Source organism: Panthera pardus, unplaced genomic scaffold (assembly GCF_024362965.1).
Source record: "Panthera pardus isolate Hobbes unplaced genomic scaffold, ASM2436296v1 HiC_scaffold_24, whole genome shotgun sequence".
In the NCBI taxonomy this organism is placed as follows: Eukaryota; Metazoa; Chordata; class Mammalia; order Carnivora; family Felidae; genus Panthera; species Panthera pardus.
The window spans coordinates 2439970-2458169 of NW_026526810.1; the positions used below are offsets into that span (position 1 = coordinate 2439970).

The following is an 18200-nucleotide window of genomic DNA, read 5'->3' on the forward strand; positions in this document are numbered from 1 at the left end:
CTAAAATCATTTGCTTAAATTCCTGTAAGCAGACTGTGGTCAGAAGCCACTCTAAACCACCTTATAGCCTGCTTCCAAACTGAAGGTCTGAGACCGGGTCATATGTACACAAGTCCCCAAAGACTGGAGCATACATGGAAAACTACCAACAACTCAATGACACTGAATGATTCTCCTGTTCTCTTGCTGATTAAGTAATAACTTAGGCTTTAACAAAACTTTCTGCATTAGAAACGGAGGACAATTCCTGGGAAGCAGTGTGAAAATGGAGAGTATTTGGACTGTAAGATTTCATGTCTGTTTCAAAACTGACAGGACACCATTCCCTCCAAAAGTTTTTAATCTAAGCATTTTATGAACAGATCTGGCCTGAAGGACTATTCCTGTTCATTAAACACCCACCATGTAGCAACCATACTTCACTTGAGATTTTTATTATTACACCTATCCTTAGAGGTAGGTATTCTACAGATGAGAAAATTAAAGCCCAGAGGGATCAGGTAACTTGCCCAAGGTTATCTACACAGTGATCTCTAGAGCTGGGGTCTGAACCCAGATTTTCCCGATTCCAAAGCCCTCTAGGCTTTCTTCTGTACCATGGTGTCTCCTATGTTCTTTTACCACGATAACACCGGATCACACGATCAAAAGCAAGCAGACACTGAGAGACGGAACAAATAGCTGTGCTGGGTCCCGCTCACCTGCGCTGATTCATTTCCGCGTCGCTGGCCGCGTTCTTCCCAGGACCCCAGCTGTGCCTCCGGAAAGGGGACAGGGAGCGCATGGAGCCCCTCAGCACAGAGCGGTTCGTGGGCACTTCGGTGATGCTGTCCATCTCCTCCTCGTCCATCTCACCTGAGCCAGCAGCTTCGCCCTCACTCTCTCGACCCTCAGCTCCAGCCCCATGGCTGTAGAAGCTGTCAAGACACTGCTGATCTCTGGACCTGTTCAAATTTGAAATCTGGGGGAGGGATACGTCACTGCCATGAGAGGAATGTCGATCCAAGGAAGCCGTGTCATCAGTGGAAGAACTGGATCCGGTGATATCACAGACCAACTGCTCTTCCTCGGGCTGTAACGGAGAGAAGGCATGCACAGTTGAAAATGGCAGGACCCAGAGGACAGCCTCATTATCCCCGGTCCAGGAGTGGCTGTAGTGTGACCACAAGGTCACAGCATGATCACAGTTGGATTCAAATGGCTGCCAATGAAGGCCAAGTCTAGGTCTGTGCTCTTTCTCCCCTCTTATTAGAGGTAGACAGAACATTCCCTTCTTATGGGGGACCAGCATCTACCTCGGGCTCAGGTCAGTTCTGTAGGCCAATACCATACACTGGAAGGAAGAGAACTCTTGAGTTACCTGGGGTTTCTGTTGCATAAAAACTCTATAAACTCATATACTCTTAGGTTTAATTCCCTGCAACCCCCCCCCCCCCCCCCCCCGCCCACAAGCTTTAACTAAAAACAAGGTTGTCTGCTTGGCTACAATAATGTTGTTCTGAAGTCAATATTCCAAAAGCAAGTCTGCAATTGTTTTTAGAGTCCTTTTGCAAAATGCAGAATTGCTTATGACCCTACCTAAGGTCTGCCAAAAAGCCCACATTCTGGCCACAAATGCCTGACTAGAAGAACTCGATTCCTTTTCCTCCTTTCACACAGAACTGGCAGTGTTATCAAGCCAAATGTCACATAAAATAACCAAGTCCTGGCAATGGAGTCTTTAGTGAGTGATGATGTTCTTTTCCCTGGCCAACTTCTGGAGTCTGCAACAGTACAGTTTTGATCCCAAGTAGCCTGACAGTCCTCTGTTTGCTACACACAGCACAACACATACATTGAGAGAAAGATGAACACTCTGACACTCAAAAGATGAATTTATCCAGAAGATACACAGAAGTGTTTAGAAGACGCATGATCCCACTCTCAGATTTGGGCACTGAACTGTCTTAGCATCTTTATTTTATTGTGTTCTTGTAGGCTAGAGAGCAGGGATGAGGGAAAGCCATTCTGTGGTTATTTTTCCTTCTTTACAGCATTTTCCTAATTAGCCAGTCTACTCAAAGCTTTAATTAAGAGTGAAGAAACTTACAGTTCTTTGAGAAAGATTTTAAAAATTATGCAAACTAATGAGCACTTTCAGCTTTGGAATAGAAAACAAGACCTATTCTAGAAGGAGAGTATTTTCAAATGTTTACGCTAACACTTCAAAACATTCTTTATAACGTTTGGGCTGAATCTTGTCAGCTCTTAGGAGTTTTTCTTCACTCTGTGGCATCCGGCTTCCTCGGTTAATTGCTCCCTAAATGATCCATGAGGGCTGAGACTGACAGGGAGGTGTGAGGGTCACTGGGATCCAATGGGCTCTCGGGCCCTCCCAGTGAGCAGCAGCAGCAGCAGGACGTAAACCCGGGGCGATTTCAACTAAAACTGCCCTGTTCTGATCATCTTTAAGAAACCCTTTAAGGATATGATCTCGAGGTCCGTATCAGCAAAGTCCTGTGTGTCCTTCACTGGGCCACAGTATTAAAAAAAAAAAAAAAAAAAAAAAAATTATGCTTTCACCAAACTGATTCTAAAATAGGGTAGGTCTTATTTTAAAATAAAATCATCAAGGGACGCCTGGGTGCCTAAGTCCCTTCAATGTCTGACTCTTGACTTGGGCTCAGGTCATGATCTCACTGTTTGTGAATTCGAGCCTTGCATCAGGCTCTGTGCTGTCAGCCTGCTTAGGATTCTGTCTACCACTCTCTGTGCCCCTCTCCCGCTTGCTCTCTATCTCTCAAAGTAAGGGGCACCTGGTGGCTCTGTCGGTTAGGCGTCCGACTTTGGCTCAGGTCATGGTCTCATAGTTCACGAGTTCACGCCCCACATGGGGCTCTGTGCTGACAGCTCGGAGCCTGGAACCTGCTTCGGATTCTGTGTCTCCCTCTCTCTCTCTCTGCCCCTTCCCTGCTCAGGCTCTCTCTCTGTCTCTCAAAAGTAAATAAACATTAAAAGCAATTTTTTTAAAGATCAATTTCACCTGTTCCTGCTGTCCTTTGGTAAGGTGGCTGCTAGAAAGTTTACACTAACATATTGTATTTCTATTGGAGAATACTGGCCTGGACGCTTAAAAGCAATGGTGGGTAGGGGGCGCCTGGGTGGCTCAGTCGGTTGAGCGTCTGACTTCGGCTCAGGTCATGATCTCGCGGTCCGTGGGTTCGAGCCCCGTGTCGGGCTCTGTGCTGACAGCTCAGAGCCTGGAGCCTGCTTCAGATTCTGTGTCTCCCTCTTTCTCTATCCCTCCCCTTCACCCCCCCCCCCCAAATAAACAAACACTAAAAAAATTTTTTAATAAAATCATCCACTATTGATGGATGATTTTTACATTGTTCCTCTGCTCTCCAGAGGAACAATGTAAATGGTCACAAATACCAAGTTCAGGATGCCAGCTTTCTCCCTGCCTCCTCCTCAAATTCATGTCCTTCTCAGAATGTGACCTTATTTGGAAACTGGGTCCTGAACAGGTCATTAGTTCAGATGAGGTCATACGATGGTAGGGTGGCCGCAGTGTCCTCAGAAGAGACACGGGAGACACACCGGGGATGGAGCCTGGAGCGACGGGTTTCGGACCCAAGGACGGCCAAGGAGCGCCGACCAGAGCCTCCCGAGGGAAAGCAGCCCCCGACACCCTGGTTGTGGGACCTCCTGCCTCCAAAACAGTGAAGGAAAGAATTTATGTTGTTTGGAGCCACCCGATCTGTGCTAAGTGGTTACAGCAGCTGTCCCCTGCTTGATTTCTAGTTCTCGGAACAGTGCCAAGGGACAGAACGGGAATGATAAAATGAAACGTGGGATGAGCCCGTCCTAAAGCACACAGGCAAAGCCTCGAAGGAAATGAAAAGGAGCTTAAGTTTCCATTTAGCCATTTATCATATATTCTTACGAATCCATGCTTCCCGATCAGGAAGTACCATGCGGACAGAGGAACAGGCCCTGCTCAGGTTGGCACCTGCTGGTCTCGGAAGGGCGCCGCCTTGAAAGAAGGCCTGCGGTCGCCCTGGCACTTCCCCGACCTGAGACTTAAAGAACAAGCATCCACCCTTCTGTGAGACATGAAAACAAGGTGGGGAAGTTATTGGCGGCCTTTTGATACACAGCTTGCAAAAGGAGAACCCTGTCCGGGGTATGTCCTCCACACGGTGTTGTTCCGATGTGTGCCAAGATGTTTCTCGGTGTGTACTTTTATCTCTGATAAACAAACAAACAAACAAATCCCTAAAAACTAAATAACCAGGGTGTTCCCACCCCCTCCCACCACCCTCTCCCCCACCCAGTACACGAGTTCTTTAGTCTTGCGACTCCTGGTAAGAATGATGTGCACAGAGTGTAGTATTCTCACACTCAAGTATTCTTATTGTAACTTTCAACTCTTATTACGAGCTGGTGGTTATTACCCGAGAAAGGGAAAAATAGGACACACTCAGAAATGACTGATCTCTCTTCTTAAGTACTGAGGTGGATGGGTTTTCTGTAATGCCAGACTGAATCTAAAGAAGGCTCTGAGTTACTGTTTCCCAAGACTTGAAGTGTTCTCAAGAGAATTTCATGGCTTCATCAAGTCTTCACACTATCCTGGCGGAACAGAAAGCAGTCCCTGGAGGAACCAGAAACCACACTGGGAATGTGGTCAGAGACTTTTGAAAGCTATGCATGTGTCTGCAGATAAGCCACTTTTTCGCTTCGTCTATCTATCTGATGATCTTTACATCTAAAGAGGCTAGACCTTGATGTAAGGCCTGTTGCAAGGTACTATTTTTAATCATGAGCAGGGAAAACAAGTGGCTGTTTTAAACGTCTGATTTTTTTTTTTCAATATTCCCTTCCAGTCACTGAATTTATTTGTGCTTTAGTTCTTAGGGGATCTGCCAAATAAGAATATGAGAACTGTTACTTCCATCATTCTCCCCTCTCCTCACAGAAAGTACCAGGTTTTAGGGATGCTGTTTTTCCATTTACACATCAGAAAGGGGAAAAACTTATGGCTTCTGTCACATAATAGATGTTCCAGGCCTGACATTTGAAGCCATTCTTAACGGTTTTTGAGTTATGTGTCAGTCTTTCTTTAGAGAGGTTTTTAAAATGTCTGCTAACTAAATGACTTTCAGAGACTTCGGAAATTAGTCCTGATTGTATGGAAAAATGGTGCTCTGGGGTCAGTTTAACTAGTACATGTTTAAAAACCTGGTTTTGACTCCATGTAAATCCAATGTATTAGTTAAACTGGTCCCATGGCACCATTCCTTCAGGTGGTCAGGAGGGACAGCCTAAGTTCCTGAAAGTCATTTAATATATTTAAGAAACACACACACGTGTGTGTGTGTATATATACATATATATACACACACACACGTGTGTGCGCGCGCATATTTTAGAAAAAAATCCATAGCTTTTCTTCCCCTAGTCTTACAAGCGGATGGTCAAAACAATTCTCTGTTAAATACACGTTGTCTTTTTCCCGTACGATGTGGTACTGAGAGTGGCAGAGAAGTCAAAGGGACGGAGAAAGGCAGACGGAGAGAAGGGGTGGCTGGGCGTTGCCTGTGTGTGAGGGAGCAAGTGTACCGGGAGAAAGAACACTGGGTCCATACTGGAGACTGGCATGGAAACCCTCCCTCCTTTGAGCTGCCATCATTGGTTTTCCTCCTGCACGTGGGAGGATCGAAACACACACAAAAACCATCATCTCTACCAACATCCTTCCTTTTTTACAGCTTAGGCAATCCTGGAAATCTGCAAATGGTTGCCAGGCTAGCAAGAGTCTCCAGCAGTCCAAGAGAAATGGCAAGGAATGGGCCCAGTAAGTAACACCGAGGTATGTGCACTATTATTCTTCACAAGCGCCAGTCTCTGCCGGACAGCCTGGACTCCAGCGGCAGGAGCTGAGCTGATGGAGTGACCCAAGGACACCGTTTTGCTTAATTTAAGGTCACATAAGCGAAGAAAACTGAAACTGCCAAATAATGAGGTAGATGAAAAGTTAATGAAAAAGGCTCAACAATGATGCTGTCTATACAAACAGCTTGAGAAAGTAGGTCTGTCACTTAATACACATGCAGCATGACTATTCCATAAATGTGAGTCCTAATTACTGGATACTTGCCACCTGTGGGGCTCTGTATTCAGTGACTTAGATGTATTCTTTTAATATTTGATTTAGTAGACTGTGGAGCCTGGGTGGCTCGGGCAGTTGAGCATCTGACTCTTAATTTCGGCTCAGGTCCCAGGGTTGTGGGATAGATTTCTGAGTCCGGCTCCGCGCTGGGCATGGGGCCTGTTTAAGATTCTCTTTCTCTCCCTCTGCCCCTCTCCCCAGCTTGCATGCTCGCTGTAAAATTAAATAAGTAACTAAATAAGTTAGGGGCGCCTGGGTGGCTCCGTTGGTTGAGCGTCTGACTTCGGCTCAAATCATGGTCTCAGGATTTGTGAGTTCAAGTCCCGGATCGGGCTGTCTGCTGGCAGCACAGTACCTGCTTGGGGTTTCTTTCTCCCTCTCTCTCTGCCCCTACCCCATTCGCACCGTCTCTCTCTTAAAATAAACTTAAAGAAAAAAATTTAAAAAATTGATTTAGTAGGTATTCTTACTCTCATTGTACAGATGAGAAACCAGTGGTTCAGTGAGCTTATGTAATAAGATTCTAAGTTAACTGGTCTGGGGTAAGGCCCAGATTTTTTTTCTTCTTTAAGCTCTCTAGATGATTCTAAGTATAACTGGGACTCAGTCCTATTATTATATGCTACAGAGCTATGACAAAAATGTTTTAAAAAATTAAGATGGACTCCAGTCCTAAATGTAAAAGCTAAAACTATAAATCTTCTGAAAGAAAACATCTTGACTGGGGGCAGACCAATCAGTAACAGGACAGGACACAGGGAGCAAAAGCCATAAAAAAATTGATAAATTACCCTTCATCAAAACTCTAAACATTCAGTACATCAAGACACGTTTATGGAAGTGAAGAGGGAAAACCATATACCGGAAGAAAACATTTGCAAAACATAAATCTAACAAAGGACTGGTATCCAGGATACATATACAATACCTACTTCTCAACAACAAAAAGACAACACTCCATTTTTTTTTTTAAATGGGCAAGAAATGTGAACAGACACTTCACAAAGGAAGATAACTAAGTGGCTAATAAACACATGAAAATGTGTTTAATATCATCACTGGTTGTCAAGGAAATGCAAGTCAAAGCGATAATGAGCTACCACTTATGCGCACGCCAGAAATGCTGAAGTTGAAACAAAACAATTATATGTGTTGGTAAAAACATGGAACAACTAAAATTCTCATATATTGCTGGTGAGGATGTAAAATGATACAACCACTTTGGAAAAAGGCCTGGGAATTCCTTATAAAACTAAACCAGGTTTCCTACCATAAATGATGTATCAGCCCATCAATTCCACTCATTTACCCAACAGAAATAATAACATTTATACTCCATTTGTAGGACGTTCTGAAATAAGGAAAACTAACCTGCGATGGGAAAAAATTAGAACAGTTGTTGCCTCTGGGGGTTGGAGAGGAGACAGATGGAGGAGGGGCATGAGAAAACTTTCCAAAGAAATGGTAATAGCCTTATCCATATGGGGGTTTGGGTTACAAAGATAAATGAATTTATCAAGAGTCACTGAGGCACAGCTATTATGGAAAACAGTATGTCGGTCCCTCAAAAACTTAAAAGTAGAACTCTCTATATAATCCAGCAATATCCCACGTCTAGGTGGGTGTGCACAGGAAATAAAGCCGCCATCTTGAAGACCTATCTGCACCCCCACGTCCATAGCGGCGTTATTCACAGCAACCAAGACATGTAAACATCTTAAGTGTCCACACACGGATGAATAAGGAATGGAAATATTACTCAGAGTTAAAATAGAAGGAAATCCTGCCATTTGCAACAACATGAATGGACCCTGAAGGCATCAGCCTCAGTGAAATAAGCCAGAGAATGACATGACCTCGCTTCTATATGGAATCTAAGAATGGCAAACAGCCAGAATGATGGTTACCCGGGGGCTGGAGGGTAGGGGAAATGTAGAGAGGTTACCTAAAGTGAACAAAGTTTACCTAAAATTATGAGGTGAATAAATTCTGGAGACCTAAGGTACAGCATGATGACTACAGATACTATGTACTATGTACTTGACATTTGTGAGGAAAGTTAAGTCTCAAGTGTTCTTACCACACACACACAAAAAGGTAACTCTGAGGTGACAGATACACTGGCCTGACTGTGGTAAGCATTTCACGATGTATATGTCTATTGAAACATCATCTTGTGTGCTTTAAATATGTATAGTTTTTGTCAATTGTAACTCAATAATACTGGGAAAGTCACTGAATAATAACCTTCACACTACATTTCACTGTGTGTAAATTTTATGTAAAAAACCCCAGCAAACAACAACTCTATAAACACATACAGAATTCTAAGTATTTAGGGGTAAAAGTAGACTGATATCTGTAACCTATTTAGAAACACATCCAAGAAATTAAAATTAGATGGATGGATGGAGAAACAATGGGCAGATACACAGCTGTGTAACAAAGTATAGTAAGTTAACGGGAGAGCCAGGCTGGTAGGCAGTCACTGCCGAGCTCTTCCAACTGTCCTGCATATTTCAGAATTTTCTCAATAAAATGCTGGGGGGGGGGGGAGGAGGGGAAATGCCTGACTGGCTCTCTTAACCAAAATTCACACTACATAGGTGATACACAGATATATAGAGAGGGATAAATATTATATAACATATGAATGTATAAATATAAAAACAACTACACACTTTATCTTATTACTACACCTGAAGGGATTCTGTTTCATACTGTCAAAATACTAGTCCTTTAATTTTTAATAATTTATTTATTAAATATTTGTAAACTGTTGTCTGTATCACATATAAGGCACTCTGCCCATGTGCCTTGGAAAATAGCAGCTCACATTTTAAATATCTACTATGTGCCAACTGTTTATGTCTGTCTGTCCGTCCATCCATCAGGCTTCACACCAAGCATGGAGCCCAAAGCAGGGCTTGAACTGACGACCCTGAGATCAAGAGTCAGACGCTTAACCAACTGAGCCACCCAAGTGCTGCTACGTGCAATAATTTAGCTAAGAACCTTAAGCATGAGACAGCAAGCTGTTCCACAGTCCTGAACTTACAATAACTTGTGCATAAACAAGAATAGTTTTTCTAATTTGGATTCTGTAGGTATACCTACTTTTATCCCTGGAAGGTTAATTTTCGGCTTGGTGATCAATACTTGAGAGCAAACTATATAGCACATGAAGGCAAGAATATTCCCTTAAGGTTTAGCATCTTAGGGGAGTTACTCAGATTTTCTTAATTGTGGATACATTTTATAACCTGAATATAAATAAAACAAGGTGTAAGCATTTTATCTAAACCTCTTAGGGAAAAGAGGCAGCAACTACCAGTATGTTTGTGGATTTCAATTAACCTTCTGGATAACAGGGTGGCCTAGATTGTGTATTTTATAATCTCTCTTTCTTAGCTAGTGTCCAGAAAAATCCCAGGATTTCTTCTTACTTTAAAAAAAAAAATCTAAATGTTATGCTGTTGCTCTATAGAAGGAAGACTTCAGGAAATATTCCTAAGAGTAATCACAAAGCTCCTAACACTCACCAAACAGTCCTCTTTACGAGAAGGCTTATCGAATGGGCATAGAAAGTTAAGGCGGAAAGTTTGTGACAAGCATTGCAGGCTGCTAGAGACCTCTGTGAGGTCAGAGTCACACAAATGGCTGCAGGAAGTGACCTAACGCATCACTCATAGTGCACAGAAAAGCATGCTGCAATGCGTTGCCCAGGGAGGATTTTTTCGAGAAGGGAGAGGGGAAGGAATTCTAGGACGGGGTGATGTTTCACAGCGTGCGCTGTGTGGCTGTCCACTGAGGAAGACGGTGAAGGAGGCTGCTGATGGCCTGTCTGCCATCACTCTGCTTCTGCGTAAATCACTGGCTATTTGGGTGCCTGGGTGGCCTAGTCGGTTGAGTGTCCGACTCTGGCTCAGGTCATGATCTCATGGTTCCTGAGTTCAAGCCCCACACTGGGCTCTCTGCTGTCAGAGAGCCTTTTGTCGCCTTCTCTCTCTGCCCCTCTCCCCCACTCACGTGCTCTCTCTCTCTCTCAAAAATAAACATTAAAAAGAAATAAATCACTGGCTATTAAAGGAGGTGTTCAGAGATTGAGAGCAAAATAACAGAAAGGAAACATTTGAGAGTGAGGCCTACGTACAAGTCTCCATTCTGTTACTTAGCAGCTGAGTAATTTGGACTACACTTGTTGACCAATCAGAGCCCGGATTTTCTTAGGAGTTCCATGAGATTAAAACCACCCACCCCGCAGGGTTTCTGGGAGCGGAAATGGGATCACATATATAAAACATTCAGTTCAGTGACGAGCAATCACTTTGTTAAGTATTAGCCTGCCTCTCTCTCTCCTTTTCCTTGCATATGCAAACCCTTGGTTTTATGAATGCTGGACAAGACAGTTACTGCAAAACCTCTCCTGGTCACAAACAACTTTGGTCAAGTGGAGACAACTAAGACGAAGAACCTTCCAGACCTCTCCCCAGACCATGAGACATTCTCACGTGTGCGTGAAGAGACGGCCGTGCGTCTGCCATTTCTGATTTTTCCGAGGCACTCGGGGATGCAATGTGGGTAAAAGCCGATTTGGGGAGCACGCTTCAGCTTTTAACAATCTTATCTGTCCAGTCATCCTGAAAAAGCTGCCAAATCTAGCAGTGGCCATTCATATGAACAATCTCGTAAATGCTTTTGGCAGTCTGAAGAAGAAGGCAAAACACAGGAAATCTGAATTCTCTTTAGCTAGGGAAATCACTCGGTTTAGTGACCAGAAAGAACTATCATTCTGCAGAGCTGGTAACACCCAGGGACAAGCTGGCATATGCCCAGGAGGGGAGTGACAAGTATTTCTTTTTTTTTTTTTTTTTTTTTAATTTTTTTTTTTCAACGTTTTTTATTTATTTTGGGGACAGAGAGAGACAGAGCATGAACGGGGGAGGGGCAGAGAGAGAGGGAGACACAGAATCGGAAACAGGCTCCAGGCTCCGAGCCATCAGCCCAGAGCCTGACGCGGGGCTCGAACTCACGGACCGCGAGATCGTGGCCTGGCTGAAGTCGGACGCTTAACCGACTGCGCCACCCAGGCGCCCCGACAAGTATTTCTTAATAAAGACTTTGCAATTTCAAAATAACTTTTGACCATGAAAAATTTCAAGCACACATAAATGTTTAACAAATCCGAATGTATCCATGACCCCGTTTCAGTGACTGTCAGTGATTCGATTTTAAAGCTAGAACTTAGAAATATTACCTCATCTGTCTACCCAAGACAAAAGTGATCTATTTTGAGAGACACGTCCCTTCAGAATGGTATTCCCCTTGGGGGTAGGGACGATTCAGAAGTCCTTACAATGAAAACCTCAAAATCACAGTGGAAATTACCCAAATTCTGTTATTTCCAAAACAAAAATCAAAAAAACAAAAAACACCATCATTTCCTAGAGAGCTTCAGAGTAGGACAGATCTTCCCGGTGTGCATTTTTTACTTTACAGAACCCACTGAATCCACTTGCTAGGATTAAGAACAACAGGAATCCTGCAGTGCTGCACAGTTTTCCAAGGACCTCTGGGAGACAGTGCACACAAGGTAAAGGAAGAAGGTAGAAAAGAGGGGAGGCCAAGTGACCACGAGAGAGCCCCTGGACAAAAATGAAACAAAAGCAGCTGAAGGTACCTCCACAGAGGCTTTAACTACGTTCCAGCCCGGAATCCCAGAATGCCAAGTCTCTACCGTGACTTTTAGACACAGCATCCTCACACCGTGCTGGAGAAGCTCATCACCCACTAACACCACTGCTCTGGTCCCTTCTGCAGGGTCCTCATTAAGCCTTCATAAAGGCGTCTTCACAGCTGCCTTGTTTGTGCCCCGCCGCCCCCTCGCGATGGAGACAACCACGCATGGCGTGTGACTGAGAACCACTTGCTGATCCTGCTGTGGGAAAGCCCGAGATTCTTCTCAGGAGACAAAACAGAACTCGCTGCAACTAGCTACAAACATAAGCAAAAGAAAGCAAACCGCCCCCATCCCCCACCCCCTCAGAGAGCCTCAAATTAAATGAAAACGCAAGGTGACTCATGAGCATGGGCTTGGCTTTCCACTGGGGAGAAGACAGTCTGGGTTCCCTCGCAGAGATCTAGAAAGTTCAATTAAGCAGCTAGATGAGGAGGGGTGACATCAGCAAGCTCAGCAGCGAGCTTCAAGCCTAAACACATTAATCAGAAATGACTCTATGGTTGGTTTACACACATGACGTGTTGCAGTCTTAGCTGTGGTCCCTTTCTGCCCACTGAGAAGAATTCACTGTCGTCTGATTTAATTCACACCAAAGGAGCTTCCATTTCTTTAGGCTTTAAAACCTTCATGTAACCAACTACGATTCTACATAAGATAAAATGGCCAATGCCTTTTTCTAAGTCCCAGCAAGCTGGAGCTCCCTTCTCCAGAAGGGAGGACTTAACACTTGTCTATGATCATACAGAGTGGGGGAGACGCTCAGTACCGTCAGCGGGGTCACTACCGACCAGCACGAGTTGCACACCGAGGCAGACAGTACCTTGGAGAAGATGATGCTGTCCACTTCTTCGCTGGGTGACTGAAAGAGGTCAGAGTCACTTCCGGATTCTCGTTTGAGCACACCTGGTTTTGAGGCACACTCTCTGGCCAGTCCAACATCCAAGAAGCTGTCACATCCTGAATAGAAAATGTATTCAACCAATACGTAAAAAAAAAAAAAAAATTTTTTTTACTTTCTTTTCATTCCAGCAAGTAGCCTTTTAAGTCAACCAACTAACCTCTCTGTTCCCCCAGTAGTAAGAAGCTATAAAGGACACAGTCAAATTAGTAGCTTTCAACTCTGGTTATTCCAATTCTAGGGTGATCATCACTACAGGACAACCATGAATTTCCCATGTAAACAAAAGGTACAAAAAGATAAAATGGTAATTTAGAACCACAATTCCATCTGTATTAGATATTTAAGTGGCAATCTTTTCCTTTTGGTAATTAGAGAGTATTTTCTTTCGCTATCAAAATCAGAAGTCCTTTATTAGGAAACTATGAGATAGGGTTTATGGCCAATTTCTAAGACATAAGTTCTTTCTGGAAACTTGTTACTTATCAAATATTGGGATAAAAGACAAAGGGGGAGCATATCTAACATAAATATCAGCGTATTACACTTATGGGTTCTGTTGAGTAAGAAAAGAAATATAATTATTTTTCTACCTTAAACAGATGACACTGGGGAGAGGGGAAATACACTAATGAAGAAAAATATATCATGTAGAATCTGTCTTCAGTTCAATAATTAGCACAGGGACTCTGGTAAACCAGAGGAAGGAGGCCCTGACAGAGATATTATACTGTCTATCAAGGAATTCTCAAGACTTAGTATATTGAAATTAGCAAGGTATTTAACCCATTCTCTCCTATTAATTCTGTAAACAAAATATGGCCTGGTAGCAACAGAATTAAACACATATGTATGTGGTAAAACCAAAAGCCCAAAAGAAAGTCAATTAATAGGTAGGTATCAACCTCCTTTAAGTAGTCTGGAGAGTGTGGTATCTCCATTGTGGTTAGCACTTTTCTGTGTGATTCAGTCAGACACGTATCAACCCTGCAGCTGATACTAGGTGATGAGGGACATAGTAGACGAGCTGACTACCTAGCAGTTCATGAGAACGCTACCTGGAGGTTTTGGTTGGAGGCAGATTCAAGAGGAGTTGACAATACAAGGTGAAAGCAAAACCAAAAAAACCCACAACGGTTTTAGACTCTATGAACAGACAGTATACCCAAGTCCAAAATGGAAACAGTCCTGCCACTATGTGACAGCTAGAACTCACCGACAGGATTGTTTGTTTCTAGGTAACATTTATTTTTATTTATTTTCTAATGTATGTTTATTTTTGAGAGAGAGAGAGAGACAACGCATGAGCTGGGGAGGGACGGGGGGGGGGGGGCAGGGAGGAAGGGAGGGAGACACAGGATCTGAAGCAGGCTCCAGGCTCTGAGCTATCAGCACAGAGTCCGACACGGGGCTCAAACTCAATACGGGGAGATCATGACCTGAGCTGAAGCCAGGTGCTTAACCGAATGAGCCACCCAGGCGCCATGTCCTAGGTAACATTTAGATAAAGAACTGATATGAGGCGCCTGGGTCACTGAGTGTTGAGTGTCTGGCTCTTGATTTCATTTTGGGTCATGATCCCAGGTTCATGGGATTGAGCCCTGCATCAGGCCCCGGGCTGAGCACTTAGCCTGCTTGGGATTCTCTCTCTCCTCTCCCTCTCCACTCATGAGCTCTCTCTAAAAAAAATAAAAATAAAAAACACTGATAGACAGAAATGCACGCATGGTAATGAGGTCACGCCAGTGGAAACCCTTGATATACATGTGGCTTGCACAGGAGCTGGAAAAAATGAGTCTGAGGGCAGTTGCAGATCTGTTCTTTGCTGTTCCAGAGGTAGAACAAAAAGCCCACTGAGTGGAAGCCACAGAGCTTTAACTCTAGGCTTCTGGGCAATGGGTTAGCAGCTTCATAAAGTAATGACTGTCACTCCACCAGAAGGGGTGGCACAAAGGCTGAATGACTTTGTCAAGAGGTTTCAGAAAAGATGTACACATAGAAAGGAAATTGGACATCAGATAACCGCCAGTGTCTCTCTTAATTCTCAGAGTCCATGTTGGGACAATAATTGTATGTGTATGTATGCTGAGGGATAACCAGAAGAGGATGTTTATTCTTATCTCAATTAGCTAATTATTGATCATTAATAAATTATTTGCCCTGAATTAGCTGGGAATCTTAGAGGAAGGGTCAAAGGAGCAACACACTGGAATATAGGTCACAAACTGGTCACTAAAATTACCTTTTCTCCTAGTAAGGCATTTGACTAGGTACTGAGGATTATCCAAATAAAAAGAGACATTTAGAGAGAGAGAGAGAGAGAGAGAGAGAGAGAGAGAGAGTGTGTGTGTGTGTGCGCGCGCCTGCACGGTGGTGGTAGGGGGATAGTATGCAACTTTGTAGTAGAAACGGACATATTAGGAAGACAATTTCAACACAGAAATACACAAATGATGCTACAGGATCCACAGATAAATCTCAGAATGTTTCAGTTGAAGAAAAAAAATGACCTTAATCCATTTCAATCTTGGTCCAAGCTATTTCTGAGTCTTTAGTTCAGTGGGAATAGGCCCTGTCTCTACAAGACTTGGAATCATGGGTATTCTCGACCCAACCCCCCCCCCCCCCCCCCATTTTGGAGAGTATGGACAAGCTTAGGCGGAGTAAGTGGGTGTAACCTTTCTACTTCTCCCTCTTTCCCCACTTGGAAAAATCAAAAACTCCACTTCATGGTTGAGGGGAAACCAGGGGGCTGGCCAAGAAAAGAAAGGGCTGTCACAGCAACTATGCTGAGCTGCCGACTCTCCAGCGGGCAGTCAAATAGACCACGTCCACATTCCAGACTGGAAAACAAACCAACTTGAGACACTCTAATGGAAAATTCACGGGGAATATCCAGATTCGGCCCTGGTAGGAAGAGTTCACCCAGAAAATAAATCCGAGCCAGCACTACAAGGGAGCACAAATCGAGCTGGGATAAGACTCTGCTGTGTGATACAATCCTGACTGTTGAGTTGGGGGAGTGAGGTGGGGAAGGGTATGAAAACAAGGGATTAGGGGGAGAAAATGACCATAAGCCATTATGCCACCCCACAAACAGAGGGGGGCCCTAAAGGCAAAGCCAATCTACCCCCTGTGCCGTATGTCTTCTCACACGCCCTCTCCTAACGAATAACGTGGAGTAGTAACACGTGAAGGTATACGCAAGAACAATGAACACTGGCTGGTTTGAGAGTCACATGTATCTGCCTTAGAGCCAGGTCTGCTTACTTTTAGTACAAAAATCCCAGGCAAGAAGTCATTTAACCCCTTAAGTCTCCATTGCCATACCAATCAAATGGGATGACTGTACCTCCCTCAAATAGCTGTAGTGACAGTTAGAAATAATTTATACAAATAGTAGCCACGACTCTGCCCCTCAGCACCCAGCAGGCCTGTGATAAACACACCTAATGAAGTTAAGGCTTCACTAACCCATACTGAGTGATGTAACAAGCATCCAGGACGGACATTACCTTGAGGTGAGCCAGTCCTATTTTATGACTCATACATAATTCTGCCTATAAACTTCCATATCCTGAGACATTAGCTTCTTTAAAAGCTAGCAAAACGTGTCATTTTTAAGATGTTCCCTACTCATTTGGGTTCAAAATTATATAGGCAAACAAATTACAGTAGGGAAAGGGAGGAAAGCCTACCAGCAGCGCCCACTCACATTTGCTGAACCATGCTAATCGTAATGCATTTGTATTTATTCGTAAATAAATTTGTATTTATCCAGAGTTGAAGAATATCCAAAGTGATTTTAAAACATATTATCTTCTTTGGTTTTTACACTATTGATCTCTTGAACTGTGTTTATAAAGTAAAGGAAATCTCTAAGATCCAAAGTACCTAGAATTCACCAAACAATTTACCTAAAATGAAAACCTCAGGTCTGAAGTTTCAAAGCACAATCCAGATCTCAGATTTTGCTACAGTGAGATTTAAAAAGACTCTAAGAAGTCAAGAAGTGTCTAAGAAGGCCAAGTGTGTTTGTGTGGTGGGGAGGGGGGCAGGGAGAGTCAATAAAATTCAAGATGATGTCCTGGGAAAAATGCTCAGGGGTTCAAAATTCATTTATTTAAATGAATAAATTAGGGGCGCCTGGGTGGCTCGGTCGGTTAGGTGTCCGACTTCGGCTCAGGTCACAATCTCACGGTCCGTGAGTTCGAGCCCCGCGTCGGGCTCTGTGCTGACAGCTCAGAGCCTGGAGCCTGTTTCAGATTCTGTGTCTCCCTCTCTCTGACCCTCCCCTTTAAAAATTTAAAAAAAAATAAAAATTAAAAAATTAAAAAAAAATAAAAAAAAAATTAAAAATAGATTTAAAAATTAAAAAAAAATAAAAATTAAAAAACTCCTTGTGAACACTCAAGTTGTCAGACAGCCTCATTTAACCCTTCCACGGCAGAGAGCTCTGCTGTTTGGATGGTTGGGAGTAATGACACTTCTGGAAAATGCCCACAATAGCCCAAGATATGGTGAGTAGTATACTTTTAAGTACAAGATTCTAGGGGGGCTGGGGGAGGGAAGTGTCAGCTAAGTCTGTGAATAGGGTCAATCTTGTAACAGGCAGGGACTCTGAACACGACCATCTGAGACAAAACTGGAGAAAAAACACTTTTCGTATTTGTCTCCAACATTTCCTTTGGAGTGAAGTCAGAGCTGAGAATCCGGAGGAAAACTCTTGGGAGACCTAGGATGTGGACAGTGTGCCTTTCAATTTAGTACTATGCGAGACACCCCCAGCTAAACTGTTTCTACAAAGACCAGTCGATGGGGACTCGGTAAGTTTTACAGCAGGTCAGTAAAACTTGTGAAGGTAAACAAAGGTGCTGTTGAGTCAGGTCGACTCAGGAGACCAAATGACGTTCACGTGGCAGCTCTGCAACAGGCACAGGGACTGACGTAGAGGCGCCACGTCCTTCAACACCACCCACTGAGGAAAGCTAGCAGTGCTGTACAGATGGGAGACCACAGGGAGCACAGACACTGGGCAACATCCCTCACTTCACTGTGAATCAGTGGCTACACTGGGTAGAAGGTGGGGCCTCCTACCACAAGCCACGCGCTGTGCCACGGACAAGCCAGGGGTCTGCAGCTGACCCTCACCTGCTGTGACTGATACCTCAACTGCCGACAGTACTTCCAAAGCTGATGGTTCTCGACCCTGGCTGCGCAGTGGACTCGCCAAGGGAGCTTTCAAAGCTTCTGAGGCCCGGCTCACACCCCAGGCCCAACTAAATCAGGACGTCTGGGAGCGGGACCTGGGCAGCAGCGTATTCCTAAAGCCCCCCAGAGAATTTCAATGCGCAGCTAAAACTGAGGGCTCTCCGGTTTAGTTCTTAGTAAGTATTTACAGCTGTTAT

The 18200-nt window shown here is 43.9% G+C and overlaps 1 protein-coding gene across 1 annotated transcript in view; it reads right to left on the minus strand.

The window, feature by feature from the left end:
- AKAP13 (A-kinase anchoring protein 13) overlaps window positions 1-18200 on the minus strand; it is a 336564-nt gene that overhangs the window by 84414 nt on the left and 233950 nt on the right. The window contains 2 exon segments of the mRNA XM_019460188.2: window positions 702-1072; window positions 12715-12851. Coding sequence (XP_019315733.2) covers window positions 702-1072; window positions 12715-12851 — 508 coding nt within the window.